The 14,933-nt window shown below is 60.9% G+C and overlaps 2 protein-coding genes across 5 annotated transcripts in view; one reads left to right on the top strand and one right to left on the bottom strand.

Annotated features, from left to right (window-relative positions):
• The first annotated feature begins 504 nt into the window (after positions 1–504).
• UBALD2 (UBA like domain containing 2) lies at positions 505–6,395 on the top strand. Of its 2 annotated transcripts, none has more exons than XM_061392770.1 (3): positions 505–908; positions 1,295–1,357; positions 5,305–6,395. In XM_061392770.1, exons 1-3 carry the CDS (start codon positions 789–791, stop codon positions 5,623–5,625), a joined length of 504 nt encoding a protein of 167 aa, XP_061248754.1. In that variant the 5' UTR covers positions 505–788; the 3' UTR covers positions 5,626–6,395. The 2 variants fall into 2 exon arrangements, with proteins under 2 accessions (XP_061248754.1, XP_061248755.1); XM_061392771.1 differs by having other exon boundaries at positions 508–908; positions 5,308–6,395.
• QRICH2 (glutamine rich 2) overlaps positions 5,784–14,933 on the bottom strand; it is a 29,881-nt gene continuing 20,731 nt past the window's right edge. For 2 of the 3 annotated variants that reach the window (XM_061392766.1, XM_061392768.1), the window contains 8 exons: positions 14,792–14,913; positions 14,101–14,166; positions 13,758–13,859; positions 12,980–13,183; positions 11,991–12,138; positions 11,593–11,680; positions 10,539–10,664; positions 5,784–9,100 (listed from right to left, as the gene is read on the bottom strand). In XM_061392766.1, the coding sequence (XP_061248750.1) occupies positions 8,919–9,100; positions 10,539–10,664; positions 11,593–11,680; positions 11,991–12,138; positions 12,980–13,183; positions 13,758–13,859; positions 14,101–14,166; positions 14,792–14,913 (1,038 nt within the window). In that variant the 3' untranslated portion in view covers positions 5,784–8,918. The remainder of the gene's footprint in view (positions 9,101–10,538; positions 10,665–11,592; positions 11,681–11,990; positions 12,139–12,979; positions 13,184–13,757; positions 13,860–14,100; positions 14,167–14,791; positions 14,914–14,933) is intronic. The other variant, XM_061392767.1, reaches the window with a different exon arrangement.

The raw sequence follows: 14,933 nt of genomic DNA, 5'->3' as shown, positions 1-14,933 counted from the left end.
ATGAAGAGATTACATTACACTTCAATAAAAAGCAAAAAAAAAAAAAAAAAAAGTAGAGCGGCTTGAAAGTTTAAAAAAAATAAACAATTTTGAGTTGAGCAGCTTCAAAGACTCTGTTTCCTATTTTGATCACTGTTTCTCGAGATGACCACATCTTTCAGAGGAAGTGAGTCAAAGCCACTCTGTCTTGCTTTTCCAGCTGAGCATGTTCAGTTTCAATCAAGTAATGAATGAACTTGGCCGCACCACCCCCCCAAGACTACAACAGCAAATAGAGGCGCCTCAGCCAATCAGCTGGCACTCAAGGTTTTCAAGTTGAGTTCAAACAGACTCACGGGAGACCAATCAGATGGCGCGGCTCCGCCCCAAACGCCGGGTCGGGGCCAATCAGGAGCCCAAACGAGCCAAAACACAGCGTCTGGCCAATGCCCGGGAGCCCCACGGCGCCGACGTCCGCCAATGGGCGCGGCCAGGCAAAAAGAGAAACAGTGCGGGCCCGCAGGCCGCAGGATTCGAATCGAACGTCCGCACGGGAACCGGGCCCCGGCCGAGCGGAGCGGGCCAATCAGCGGCGGCGGCTCTCGGCCCCCGAACGTTGGGACACGCGGCCCCGCCCCGCGCTGTTGTTTGTGGTGTCGGCCGGCAGCGCGAGTCGGACAACAACACTCGCCAGGCGGGCGGCGCGGCGGCCGAGGGTCCGGAGGCCGCGGGCGGCGGCGGCGAGCTCGAGCGGAGGGCAGCCGGCCTCCCGCGGCCGCCGAGCCCGGGAGTGCGCGCCGGCCGGAGCCATGTCGGTGAACATGGATGAGCTGCGGCACCAGGTCATGATCAACCAGTTCGTGCTGGCCGCGGGCTGCGCGGCCGACCAGGCGAAGCAGCTGCTGCAGGCGGCCCACTGGCAGTTTGAGGTGCGTGCGGGCCGAGAGCCAGCGCTCCCGGGCGGTCCCGCTCGCTGGCCGCCGGCCCTGGGGTCGGGGTGCAGGCCGGGGCGACCGGCCGCACGCCGCGGAGGGAGAGGGGGCAGGGAAGCTCTATGTATATCGCCCGGTCCGGCGATCGGCGCCCGCGTGGGGCGCGGGGCCCTGCCGCCTGGCACCCTCGCGGGGTCTGGGGGACGCCCCCTCCGAGCGACGCGTGCCTGCCGGCTGAAGGGTCGGACCCGGAGGCCGGGAGCGCAGCGCCACGGACACCGCGGAGGGTCCCGGCCGGTGGGGTCGGTGGGGTCGGTGGGGCCCTTGGGCTTCCTACCTTCGACCCCCGTTAACCGCCACCCTGCCGCTGTGTTTGTCCGCAGACCGCCCTGAGCACGTTTTTCCAAGAAACCAACATTCCCAACGGTCACCACCACCACCAGATGGTAAGTGTGGCCGGGCACGGCGGGCGGGAGGGCCGGTCTCGCCGCGGCTGCGGCGCACCAGGGGCGGCCGGGCGCGCGGGCCGGGGGCCGCTGTCAGGCGCCGGCAGTGACAGCCATGTTGCCGGGGAGCGCCGCGCCGCGTTGTAAACAAAGAGCCAAAATGTCTTCCAGGAAAGAGCGGCTCCCGGGGCCGGCCGGCTCGCCCAACTTTGCGGTCAGGCCTCCGGGGCCACTATGGCTCGACCTGAGGCCTTGTGCCCCGTCGATCTTCCTAGGTCAGGGGCCAGGAGGGTGGCTGGAGGAGTAGCCAGGAGGCAGGTGTGGGGAGGGGGCTCAGGATAACTGGATATCGGGGGAGGGGGAGGGGGAAACGGAGAGCGGGAGCGAAGGCCGCCCCCCACCCCCCAGGAGACTGGGACCCGGGGGTGTCTGTTTATGGAGCGCCACTTCTTGCTGTTGAGTGGCAGCAAACCCCCGCCCAGCCCCACCACCGCTTCCAAACAACCCAGCTCTACGGGGAACAGGAAAGGGACAAATCCACTCCGGCCTGGGAGCTGGGCTCTTCCTAGGTAGTTATGTCCACTCTTTCCTGTTCGTGGGAAAAGACCTAACCCCGAGCCGCCTGGAAGACTTACAGGTTTTTGACTAGATAAGCCAAGAATGCGTTTAATCTCTGTAGGTGAAGACATACAAAGCACAGGAAACAGAAGTGGTTCAGGCCTGAATTTGCTTTCTTCTCTTTTCCAAGCTGGCGCCAGGCCTGGGCCTTTGCCCTGCTGGCCATAAGGCGTCCTGCTCTCCACTGGGCTCAGGACATCCCTTCCCTTTAGAGGTTTGAATGCCTCCTCTTCCCCCTCTAGTCACCAGTGTGCCCTGCTGGGGGAGGAGGGCCCCCCGATAGGGATCGTAAAACACACTCCAGATCTGTTGCGGCTTCTGAAGTGTATTTTTTGCCATTTCTCACGCTCAGTGTCCTTGCCCACAGCTCCCTTCTCAGAGTGGCCACTTTGCCTGGAGAAGCTGCCGTGGGTTCCTCTGCTGTGTCTTATTCTTGATGCCATGTATTCGTGTAGTTACAAAGGACAAGTGGTGGTGGGGGTTCTGTTTTGACCCCTTTAACCAGCTTTTCTCTTGGAATGGCCCGTTGTGTATAAATCAAAAAACAAAACTGCATTGGAGTATGATGAGGATTATGCCGGCTGCAGGACTGTGGCGGTTGAGGCCAGGCTCTTGGTAAAACAAGAGGGGTCCATCTCCAGGGGGGCCTCCACCCGCACCTGACTGAGAGGAGGCTGCCGCGTGAGCCTGGGAATGTCCTGGCTCCGTGTCCTCTCAAAGGGCCCTTGAGGTTTGTTCCATCAACTGGTCATTTCAAAAGGCCCAGGCTTCCGGCTCAGCGACTCTGTGCTGCCTTCAGCAGAGAGGCTCGCCTGCGAGAGCCAGGACTGGTGATCCTTGCAGGTTCTGTGGCTCTTTCCCGCAGGGTTTGTAATCCTTTTGAAGCTTCCCTCGAGGGCTGTTGCCGGTTCTGTAACAGAGGGTATGATTGTTGTCTCCCATGAGTGTAGCATGTATTGAGTACCTAACCAGAACCTGAGCGAACACCATCCCTGCCCTCTTGGAGCTGGTCATTTTTTTAAGAGATAATAAATCAAAGGAAAATGTTACATAAAAATACCAAAAGTGCCCCAGGCCATGAGTAACTGATAAATAGCTGTCCCGTAGATTACTGGACATCAACAGTTGGAGGCATCTTCCCAGATAAGAGGGGGATGGGCTCCCGGGTTAGATTTGGAAGGACCAGGAAGAGGAGAAGAACACTGGCCAGGAAACAGCGGGCCGTTCAGAGCGGGCAGTGGATGCTGGGTGTGCTTGAGAGCTGGGACGCGCTCTCCGTAGCTGTTAGAAGCAGAGCTGGACTTTCACAGGACTTGGTCCAAACCCCTGGTTTCATAGAAGCAGAGAGAAGCTCCAGAGAGGTTAAGGAAGTTGCTTGAGCTCACACAGGCCGGGCCTGCTCCAGATCGCTGGCTGGTGAACTGGGGAAGTCGGTCACGATGTTGTGACGCAATCGGCTCCTGCCCCCACCCCCCATTCATTGTTTCCTGCTGCCGAGAAGTCAGCCCTGGAAGGGGGGTGGTGGTGGGGGAATAGTGAAGGGAGGAGGGAAGTGGTCTGGGTGGGGCCAGGCCTGCTGCCTTGGGTCCTGTGGCCTCCCGGGAGAGGACACGGGTTGGAGCCCCAGCTGCTGATGGTGGGGGGGCGGGGTCAGCCCAGTTAATCAGAGAGGGTTGCCCTCCCCCCCACCGCCGTGGGCCTGTCCCCATTTGGGGGCTGGAGTTTTTAACTGCAGAGCTGTGTAAGCTCCGACTGCAAGGTGAAGAGTCCTCAAATCTTGCTCCCTGAGCCCTGTGCCTGGGGGAGGGGCCGGTGTTGCTAAAATTAGGAGAAATTCAAAGAAGGGCTCCCATGGCTTCCTGGGAAAGGGAGAAGCGGCCGTGGGGGTCACAACAGGCTCTGTGCAGGCCGTGTTCTCTGCTGCCTCCTCCCTGGGCCCCTGCGAGGTGCTCCTGGATGGCACCTCTATGCTCCCCACATGGCAGGGGCCGGGGGGGGGCGGGGGTGGTCTGCCATCCCTGGTGTTTGCAAGGAGGCTGCCAGTTACGGCACACCAGCCTGGCCCCTGCCCTTCCTGGCTGGAGTCCCTGCTCAGGGTTGTGGCAGAAGACAGCAGAGGTTGGCATGTTTGCAGCTACCCCCGGGAAGAGGGCTGAGAGGGGCTGAGTGGACTCCCCCAGACACTGGCAGCCAGTCGCTGGGGACACCGGAAACCGACATCCCTGGTTTTTGTCCTCAGGGGAGCCTGGGCATGAAGTTACGCTAGATTGACTAATTGCAGAGGAGTAGGGGCTGGGTGGAGGTTAAGAGCTTGGGCCTGCAGACCTGGGAGTCCCCCAGGTTCCGGCTGCTCAGCTTGCATCCTGCAGTGGTGTGCTTTAAGTATTTGGCTATATCAGGTCTTAGTTGAGGCAGGCGGGTTTAGTTTCCCCGTGGCTTGTGTAATCTTAGTTCCCTGACTAGGGATTGAACCTGCGTCCCCCGTATTGGAAGGTGGATTCTTAACCACTGGGCCACTAGGGAGGTCCCTGCTGTGCTGTGTTTTGGGTCAACTGATTTGAGCTCTGGGGCTCGGTTTCCTTATCTCTAACACAGAGAATAATCAGAAAGACCTGGCACCCCCGTGAGGAGTGAGGTGACGAGGCAGAGGCCCTGACGCCCGTCAACCAGCACTGCCGCCGGGCAGGCACAGCTCCCCCTGGGCTGGCCCTTGGAGGGAAACCCCGGATCTGGCTGTCTTCCCTTGACTGGCCACCCCGGGACATCTGAGGGCAGGTTATTGAAGAGCCAGCTGGGTTTTCACCCAGGCTGAAGCGCTAAGCAGTGGTGCCCTGGGCTTCCTCCCTTGTCTCAGCTTTAATCTGACACCCTAGCTCCTGGCTGGAATTAACCATTTGCTTCTGACACTGGGGATGTCATTCCCAAGCATCAAGAAACACTCTGGGGACTTCTCTGGTGGTCCAGTAGTTAAGACTCTGTGCTCCCAATGCAGGGGGCTTAGGTTATATCCCTGGTCAGGGAACTAGATCCCACCTGCTTGCAACTAAGACCCAGCACAGCCAAACAAGTATTTTTTCAAAAAAGAAACACTTTGGTTTTGACAAAAATTGTAGGAATCCATCCCCATGGTTTTGGTTTTTAGTGGCTCCGTGCAAGGGGTTTTTGTGCTGCTGAAACCTCTTTTGGACTGAACAATGGGAAATAAAAGAGGGTCAGGCCTGGGTGAGCCCCACGGGAAGGCAAGCTCTGTAGGACCTCGGATTGTGGCTTGGGGATCTGGGAGGAGGGCCCACGTGGGCAGCCCTCGAGACCCCTGTGTTCTCTCCCAGCAGATGTGTACCCCCAGCAACACACCTGCCACACCGCCCAACTTCCCTGACGCGCTGGCCATGTTCTCAAAGCTTCGAGCCTCCGAGGGCCTGCAGAGCAGCAACAGCCCCATGACCGCCGTGGCCTGCTCACCCCCTGCAAACTTCAGCCCCTTCTGGGCCTCGTCCCCGCCCAGCCACCAGGCCGCCTGGATCCCGCCCTCCTCCCCCACGGCCCACAGCTTCCACCACCTCCACCACCCACAGCCCACGTGGCCCCCCGGAGCACAGCAGGGGAGCACGCAGCAGAAAGCCATGGCGGCGATGGACGGCCAGAGATGAGACTGGATGCCGCCGGGCGCTGGGCTGGAGCTGGGGGGCAGTCCAAGGGCGGGCGGGGGGGGGAAGCTGGGCGCGCGGGGGTTTCCTGAAGATCGCACTGGAAGATTTTATATAAGAGAATTTTTGTGGGTGGGGGGACAGTAAACTTCCTGAGCCACTTGGATCCTTCAGGAGTTTCTCTTCAGGCAAGTTTTTTTTTTTTCCCCCCCTTTTTAATATATAACTATAATATATATATGAATATATAAAAATAACTAATGTATGTGAGAACGGGGCTGGCCGACGGGGTGTTGGGTCAGTGGGGAAAGGCCAGAGAAGCCACCCAGTGGGCCAGCACCCCTTCCTCCAACCCCAGTCCCAGGGCAGGTGCTTGGGAGCCGGGTGGTGTGATTCTGCAGTCAAGTGGTGCCTGCTCACCGCCTCCTTTCAAAGGTCACACCTGGAATCGGGCGAAGGACCACGGCTTTCCCACTCCCCGTGACAGCTGTGGGAGGCATTCCCGGCGGTGCTGGGTGGCTGAAGGTGTGGGGGCCGCTGCCCACCCCCGGTCAGCGGTGCTCTGGCCGGCGTCGCCTCAGCGGCTAGCTGTGCAGGGCTCGTGTAGGACTTGTGAGCCGGCCCCCAACCCGAGGGCCGCCCAGCCTCTCCCACTGTGTGCCCGGCCGTGGACAGCAGAGTGGAGGGCTTGCCTTTGGATGGAGTTCCCAAATCAAATCATCTCACCGGGGTGAAATTTTAATTTAAAACTTAAAAGAGACTTTTCTAACTTCCCTGGTTTGCGGTGCCTTTATTTGCCTTGGTACAGAGAGCGTGCTCCTTGGGCAGAGGGGTGGCGGGGGCCCTTGGCTGTGCTGTGGTTCAGGGGACCAGCCCCATGGCCATGCGGTGGGGTTGGGTGTTCTGACAAGGGGGGCTGAAAGGTCGGATCCGTTTGGGGTGGGGAGGAGGAGGAACAGGTCCTGGCTTGGTCATAGTGACCCTCTCCTCTTGGCCCTTGGCCACCACCTCACAGCCCACCACAGGCTGAGCCTTAGCCCTGGAGCAGCCCCTATCTTTGCAGTTGGTGGTGGGGGAGCTGCCTGCCTGCCTCGGGGGGCCCGATGGTGGCCCCACACTTCAGCCTGTCCCCCCCGCCAAGGCATCTTTCTGCCCTCTCTGCTCTTCCTGCCCCCAAGCTCCTTCGGGGCACCCAGTCCCCACGTGCGTGTTGTGTGGCCATGTCCCGGAGGTCAGCTGCAGCTCTCAGGGAGCCAGAGGCCTGAGTTGGGTCCCCAAGGGGCCTGGCTTCTTCCCCTTCCCGCCTTCTGGCGCTAGGATGAAGCGGTGATGGCAGTTCCTGGCCTTGTGGGGCCCTTCCTCAGACTCCCATGCAGGTGGCCAGGTGGGTGTGGAGCCCACCCGCCCAAATGCAAGATTTGGGTGGCAGGCTCAGGCTTGGGGTTCCTTCTCGAGCCCCTTACCGCTCCCCCCCAACCCTCAGACCCCTCCAGCACGTGTGAGTAGGTGTGTTCCCTCCTGCTCGGCAGCCCGGGCCTTGCTGTCGACCAGGCCTGCAGGGTCTGGATGTTCAGACCCAAAGTGCAGGAACACCTGGGGGTGCCCCAGCTGGCCCACCCTCCTCCTGGGCCCTCATGTCTTCACGGGGTCGCTGCGGGCAGCCCCTCCACGAGTGTGGAGCAGGACTGGGGCACAGCTGCCCTCGGCTGCTGGCTCTGCGTGTGACTACGTGCTCAAGGCTGGGTTTGTCCTTTCGGTTTTGTTTCCTGGTTGGAGACCCGTGGGACTCCTCCCACCCGCACCCCTCACTCTGCCCACCTGTGCTTTCCCAGGCTGGAAGGGGAAGCCCCTCGCCGGCACGTGGGCGGCCAGTGCTGGGTGAGGGCGGGCGGGCGGCCCAGGTGCAGGAAGGTGGAGTGGGGGCCTCCTTGTCCTTTCAGGGGCATCGGTGGCGGGGGCGGTGGGGGGGGCGCCTGGCTGCTCCTTCCTCCTCCCCGCCAAGCTGGTGAGTTTGGATTCTAGGCCAGGACACTGAGCAGAGGAGGGCCTGGGCCTCGCCTACCTCCTGCTTGCAGAGCAAAGGGTGCCAGGTGCCCGCTGGGACTCTGGGGTTCTATGATGAATCAGATCTCAGCAGATGGGGAGAGAAGGGGGGTGCCCCTTCCCGTAGGGAGTGCCTGCTCCACCCATGACACCCCCAGCGAGCCCCACCCTCCAGTGAAACCCTTTTCTGGGCTATTTCCTGCCACGCCCTCCTGTGGCTCTGTGTCGCCCCTCCCCTCACACCCCTAAAGCAGGCCTCTCACTGGCAGAGGGGCCTGGGGTGGGGGGGAGGGAACCCCACCTTTGAGGAGGGGGCTGATGAGAATAGATCTGAAGGCAAAAAACTGCTTCCATGACTATCCAGGTGGGACGCAATTCTTCCCTTGTCCCTGGGGCTTTGGGGACAAGGGCTTGTCCCTTACGGTTGACTCGGGTGGGCAGCAGTGAGCCCCCTCGTCTGTTGAGGCTGACACGGAGCAGGACAAGGGTCAGGCCTCAAGGCCGTCAGACACGGCCAGACTCCTCTTCTGGGGAGGGAAGGGGAGCAGGGACACAGCCTGACCCAGCAGCCCCTCTTGCGTCTGCGGCAGCCTCCAAGCGTGACCCCATGGACTGTAGCCCGCCAGGCTCCTCTGTCCATGGGATTCTCCAGGCGAGAATACTGGACTGAGGTGCCATTTCCTTCTCCAGGGGACCTTCCCAACTTGGGGATCAAACCCGCGTCTCTCGCATCACCTTCACTGGCAGGCAGATTCTTTACCACTAGCACCACCTGGGTAGGCCCCTCGTTTTGCAAGCCAGAGAAGATGGCAACCAGGAACCTTCCCAGGTGCTGGTGGCCCCATCTTCCCCAGAATGTGCCAGGAGCCTGCCAGCGGCCGCCCTTAAAGCTTCGCCCCAGGGTGCAGCCCGAGCATCTAAACCCTCCACTGCCCTGGGCGCTTACCCAGAGGGAAGGCGGTGCCTGTGCCAGAGAAGGCCTCAGCACCGGTCCAGCCAAGGTTGGGAGAGGGCCAACAACCCCTGCAGGCCTGCCAGTGCCCGGGGCCTGGGGTCTGGCCTGCGCTGCCGCCTCTCCGCCCTGGGTGCTATACTCAGTCCTCTTGAAGCCCTGGTGCCCTCAGAGAACAGCTGGCCCTGTTTGGGGGAGCCACGTACATCAGGCTGCAAGAAGTCTGCTGTCCCACCTGAACCAGGACCAGAGGAGCCTCGTGGCCCCGAGCTTTCTCCTAAGCGTTTATTTATAGCTCTGCTCAGTGAGCAGAGGTGGCCCGCGGCCCCCGGGTGGGCTCCTCGAGCCCCTCCCCAGGAGCGGCCCTGTGCACATCCAGCCCCGCTGGCAGGTTTGCCTCCTCGCCGGGCAGGTGGGCTGGGTTCGGCTGGGAGAGACGGCCCTCGGTGGAAACAGGTCTGTCTTTCTGATGACGGGAAGGAGCTGCGGGACAGGAGGGGCCCCGGATGGCTCAGGCTGACTCCCACGCCCACCGGCAGCCCACCTCGGCTTGCCCAAAGCCCCACTAACCAGGCTGAGCCAGGACATCATGCTGGAGGGTCAAGCTCTCCTACGAGCCCCTGAGCCACACTCCTTTATACTCTGAGTTAAAATAAGTCAGGGGCCAAGAGCCTGCCTCTTTGTTAACATTCCCCCTATTAATACAGGGACTGTTAGGGCCACACTGACTTAAATCAGGGCAGGAATTTCTCTTTTAAGACAGCCCCCGCTCCTGCTTCCGTAATGTGTCTTTGGAGTGGACACTGGGGTGCCAGGGAGAAGGAAGCTAAGCTCCCCCAAGAACAGTCCTGGGAGCCAGAGCCGCAGGCCGACGCTGTCTGCCCCCTGCTGAATCCTCCAGCCCAGGCCGTTTGCCTTTGTCACCAGCGCTGGTTCTGGGGCCAGACAGCTTGGCTTTGAGCCCGGCTCTGCTGCTTTCTAGCTGTGTGACCTTGGGCATGTACTTTAACCTCTCTGTGCCTTGGCTTTGTCTGCTGTAGGTGGGACCAGCAATGGTCCCTATCTTTTAACACGTGAGGATTCAAATTATTGATTCACACGTGTAAAGCTCTTCAGCAGTGAGGAACCCTTGGCAGAGGCGAGGCTGCACATCGCCACCACTGCACTGGTTTCTGCCTCCTGCAGGCACTGGGGGCTGGAACTGGAAGGCTTGGCGCAGAGGACCTCGGGCTGCGGCTCTAGACCTGGGTGGGGGTGCGGTGGGGCTCCCTGGGCCTCCAGCAAGTAGCTGCAAAGCATTGTGGGTACATAAGGTTTCATGAGAAGAAACTCAGCAGCTTTCTTAGACTTTGCAGGGGGCTTCCTAACTTAGCAGCCAGAATCCAGCACCCTTTTATTGACAGATGAGGAAACTGTCCAGGAGGAGGGGGAGATGTGCTCAGAGTCACCCGGAAGTGGTCTAGCCCCCTGGCTCCAGGCCAGTGCCCCTCTCTGGCCCCCATGGGTAGCCAAACCCCAGGGGAACACTTAGCCCTTGGGCTTTCAGGCCAGATTTGGCCCCTCTGGAGAAAGCATGGACGCTGGGGGCCTCGAAGGCCCAGGAGAGTCGGTGCGTGTGAGCAGTGGGGAAGGACTTGGGCCTGGAGCCAGAGCTCAGGCCGCAAGCCCGCCCCTGTTTCCTCTTCTGTGAAATGGGAGCAGTGACAGTATCTGCCCACAGACCTGGCACAAAGCAGGCGCCCGGGAGGGAAGGGTTTTCTCTCTCCTCCCTCACATCCCATCCCTCGGCTCCCAGGCCCTTCTTCTCTCCAGGGGAATAGGGTATATTCCAGCCACAGGCAGGAGAGGGGCCGGGCGGGGCAAGGAGGAGGGTCGGCAGACAGTGCCGCCCAGAGGGACCCTCCATCCTGGGAGGAGCTACCTGAGTCGCTGGCAGCCAGCGTCTGGGCGCTCTGAGGCCGCAAGGGCAGCTGGCTGCTGTTGCTGAGGGACTGCTGCCGATGCCCGTGTGGCCGGGACTGCTTGTTCTTGTGCTTCATCCCCGCGTCTGATGGGAGACGGAGAGGGGAGGCTCAGTTCTGAGACACACTCTGAGGGGGCCGTGGGGATGGGGAGAAGGGTGGCGGGCTGCTGGTCTCAGCCTGCCTCAGCGGGCGCCCTTCTCAGTCTGAATTCGTGGAAATGCCCTTTATAAGCAAGCACTTTGCTCATTGGAAAAGACCCTGATGCTAGGAAGGACTGAAGGCAAAAGGAGGAGGAGGCAGAGGATGAGATGGTTGGATGGCATCACCGACTCAGTGGACATGAATCTGAGCCAACTCAGTGAGATAGTGGAGGACGGGAGCCTGGCGTGCTGCAGTCCCCGGGGTTGCAAAGAGTCAGACATAACTTAGCGCCTGAGCAACAACAAGCACTTCATCCCCCTGTATGTCTGTCTGGCCATCTGTCCATCCATCCATCCACTTACTCTGATATCTACCCACGGACAGCAGCCCCATGCCAGGTGCTGGGTGAGTTCTGACCCTGGGTTTACAGTTCGGGAGGGGAAGTGACTAGAAAGATGCACACACACCTGCTAAGACCCAGAGGGAGGTGACAAAGCACATCCAGGATGGCCAACTGGAAGGGGACATTCCAGAACACGAGAGGTTCACAGAGTGTAGGGGCTCAGGAAGAGTTTTGAAGAGTGGGTGATGCTGGGATCAGAGGCTTAGGTGGAAAAACTGGGGTGACAGCCTGTGGATGAAGGCTGGCCAGAAAAGATGGGGCCACGACATTCCTGCTAACTGGCCAAGACTGGACAGCTATACCCCTCTGCAAACACTCACCTGGGGGCGTTTGGAGTCAGGGAGGTGGAGGAGGAAGGCAGTCGGGGTCTGGTGGCCCCAAGAAGTGCTGGGGCCTCCAGGAGCCAGACAGACCCTGCGGGACCCAAGCAAGGAGCCCGAGGGCCTCTGGGCCATCTGGACACTCACTGTCTTTGTTCAGGAGGTCTGGCAGCCTTGTTTCCATCCGTCCCTTGTAAATATGTCCATCCAGGCCCAAGATGTCCACCTCGTCGTGCTGTGGAGATGGGTGGGTACCCATGGCCACCTGCCGCCTGAGCGCCCCTCCTGTCCCCTCTCTGAGTCAAATGGTGCTCAGAGCCCTCCAAGGGGCTGAGTGACAGGGTGAAGGGGACGGGCCAGATGGCGGGAGGGCTATCTTCTTCCCAGGAAAGGAAAAGAACCTGAGGCTTTGACTGGGTCTGATTAAGAAACTGCCCCCGAGGCTGAGGGCTGAGCAGGGGACTGCTGGCGGCTTTTCCGGAGGGACATGGGAGTCTGGGGGCCCCTGGGGGAGCCTCCCTGGAGGCTTCCAGGAGTATCCCCACCTTCATGGCGATCTGGATCTCCTCGGTGGGGTACAGTCCCTGCGAAAGGTGCTGCAGGCGGATGCGCCGGTAGGGGTAGGTGAGGGTGTGGCTGCCCCCGCAGGGCCGGGGCGCGGAGGAGTAGCTGTAATCAGCCATGTCTGGCAGCCTGCGGTGGAGACAGCGGAGTCACGGGGAGCGGGTGTGTCCCGGGACACGCCTCGATGGGGGTGGGGGGTGGGGTGCAGGTGAGGGGGGTGCTCCAGGGGCCACCGCTTAGCCAGGACAGGGCGGGGGGTGAGCGAGCAGGGTGACCTCCTGAGGGCCACCCACACACACACACACACACAGTCACTCTCTCTCATACACACATTCACACACGTGTATTCACAGATCCTTAAACACACATTCACACATAAGTTCGCAGACATACACACATTCTCTCACACACTCACAATGCACACACAGGCGTTCACACATTCATGCGCACATTCACGCGTACACACACATTCATCTGCTCATACAGTATACATTTAACAGTGCTCTCACACTTGTTCACACGCATTCACACACTCACACATACACATTCACATACATGTGTTCACAAATTCTCAAACACATTCGCACATATGTTCACACATTCACACATACACATTCTCTTGCATTCTCTCAAAAACACACACATAAACATTCACACATATAATCACACCCACATTTTCATACACACTTACACGCACGCTCACATTCTCACAGACATACACAATCACATACTCTGTCCTACATGGAGGCCCCACTCTACACACACACACACACGGACACACACTGCCCTCCCCGGTGCCCCACTCTACACACACACACACACACACACATGGACACACACGGACACACATTCTCTGCCCTCCCTGGTGCCCCACTCTACACACAAACACACACACACACACACACACACACACACACACTCTCTCTGCCCTCCCTGGTGCCAGGCTCCCGGGCCCAGCCCAGCTGCCCACCGTTTGTAGCAGGGGGAGCTGAGGCACTGGGCCTGCAGCAGCTCGCGGATCATCTGGCTGCTGGCCTTGACGGAGCCCCCAAAGTGGATCTGCACCTTCTCGATGTCCAGGAGCATCTTGGAGTGCATGGTGCGCAGGCGCCCCACGCTCCGCTCCACCTGCCCCAGGTCCCCCCGCGGGAAGCCGCTGCTGCCCAGCTTCAGGCTGTGGGGTGCGGGCCCAGTGGAGGGGTGAGCCACGCCCCAGCACCCTCCCTGGGAAGCAGGGCCCTTTGGAGTGGGAGCCCCCTCCACCGAACCCCAGGGACCAGGGCCGGGCTTGCCGGGGAGGGTTTCCTGAGCCGAGAGCGTGCAGGAGAGCCAGAGAGGAGAGCAGCCCAGTCCGTTGGACCCCCTCGCACCCCTGGCCCCCGTGGGCTCCAAGGGCAGCTTTGAAAACCAGCCTTTCTGCTGAACCCCCAGCCTCAGGAGGTGGAAAGCTGTGGGGAGGAGGGCAGGAGCCCCTGAGGGCATGAAACACACCCCCTCCCAGGCCCAGTGTGAGCAGGGAAGGGGCCAGGGTAGGGGGGAAGTCTCAGAGGCAACGTCCCACCAGGACGCCTGGCAGGGGCGCAAAGGCAGGTGGTTACTAGGTCTGCACCTCCTGCTCTGATGCTCCTGCCCTGCGAACAGCTGGGAGCTGCTTCAAAAAGCGCCCTAGCATCACCCCGCCCCAGCCCCCACTCTCGCCCTCCAGACCCCCTGCAAAGCCCTCACAGGACCCCGCGGCACCGCCGTACTTGCGGCTCTGCTGCCGAACCTGCTCCAGTTCAAAGACCGTGTAGGGGCGGACGGAGCGGTGCCCGGGCAGGCAGGGGCCCACGGGAGTCATGGGGATGACTCTGGGCAGGGGCAGGGAAGGGAGGAGGGTCAGAGTGAGAAACTCCAGCATCCAAACCCATCACCCACTCCTCACGCTCCACCTGCCGGAGGAGCCTTCCCACCCCAGGGGCTGAAGGCCGAGGGCTAAGAGCAGCCCAGGGCATAGAGTGGACCAGAGACAGAGGAGGAGCAGACGAGCTGGAGGCAGGCAGGGAGGACAGAAGACGCCCCCCATCACGGCCACCCTCTGGGGGTACTCACTGTCCAGTCACAGGTGTCTCCAGGGGACGGTCACATGAGAGGCAGTGGAAGTGTGCCAAGAGCTGCCTGTGAGGGATGGGACACACGCAGAGGGTGAGAGCCCTGCCCAGAGGGCCCCAAAGGGAGGGATGGAGAACTCAGAGGGTTTGGCTGGTAGGCTGGACACTCAACGCCCAGGGGGACGGGGCCCCAGGCCACCGGAGGCAGGTCTGGGCCCCACTCCCTGCACACATCAGCTACTAGAGATGCCCACTTCTGGGCACACATCTAGCGCCCATCTACCCTAACCCAAAGCCAGCAGGGCTCTCAAGGGCCCCAGCGGGTGGGTGCCCTGTGTAAGCCTTGACAGCCCTCTGGTGGCCAGGAATGGAAATGCTGGGACTCGAGCTGCCATGAGCCAGGCACCCCCAGGAGGAGTTGCCCCCGCAGGCTCTGCCTCTGGTGGGCTGGGGCCTGTCACCCTGGGAGCTGAGCTCTGGGGGCTATGGACCCCCTCCCACATGTGCCCAGAGAACCTTACGCCCCGCTCCCTTCCCTCTCTCTGCTATAATATGAATCAGCCTGAGCTACAAGAGCTTTTCAAGCTCTGTCCCTTGCTATGGCCGGACAGTCCCAGATAGGATCTGCCAGTCCCTCTGAACACACATGGGGACCCTCCAGCCGGCCCACCCTCGCCCCTGCCGGGCCTCACCTCCGCATGGCGGCTGCCTCGTCCGCCTGGTAGAGTGGAGAGCGCTCTTTGAGCTGCTGTCGCAAGGATTTCCACCGATCCTCCAGTGACTGCTTCACCGGGTCCAACTCCAGGCGGTCCAGCTTGGGGGAGGAAGTGGGGG

Source organism: Bos javanicus, chromosome 19, assembly GCF_032452875.1.
Source record: "Bos javanicus breed banteng chromosome 19, ARS-OSU_banteng_1.0, whole genome shotgun sequence".
NCBI classification, from domain to species: domain Eukaryota; kingdom Metazoa; phylum Chordata; class Mammalia; order Artiodactyla; family Bovidae; genus Bos; species Bos javanicus.
This window is presented reverse-complemented; position numbering and strand designations above follow the sequence as displayed.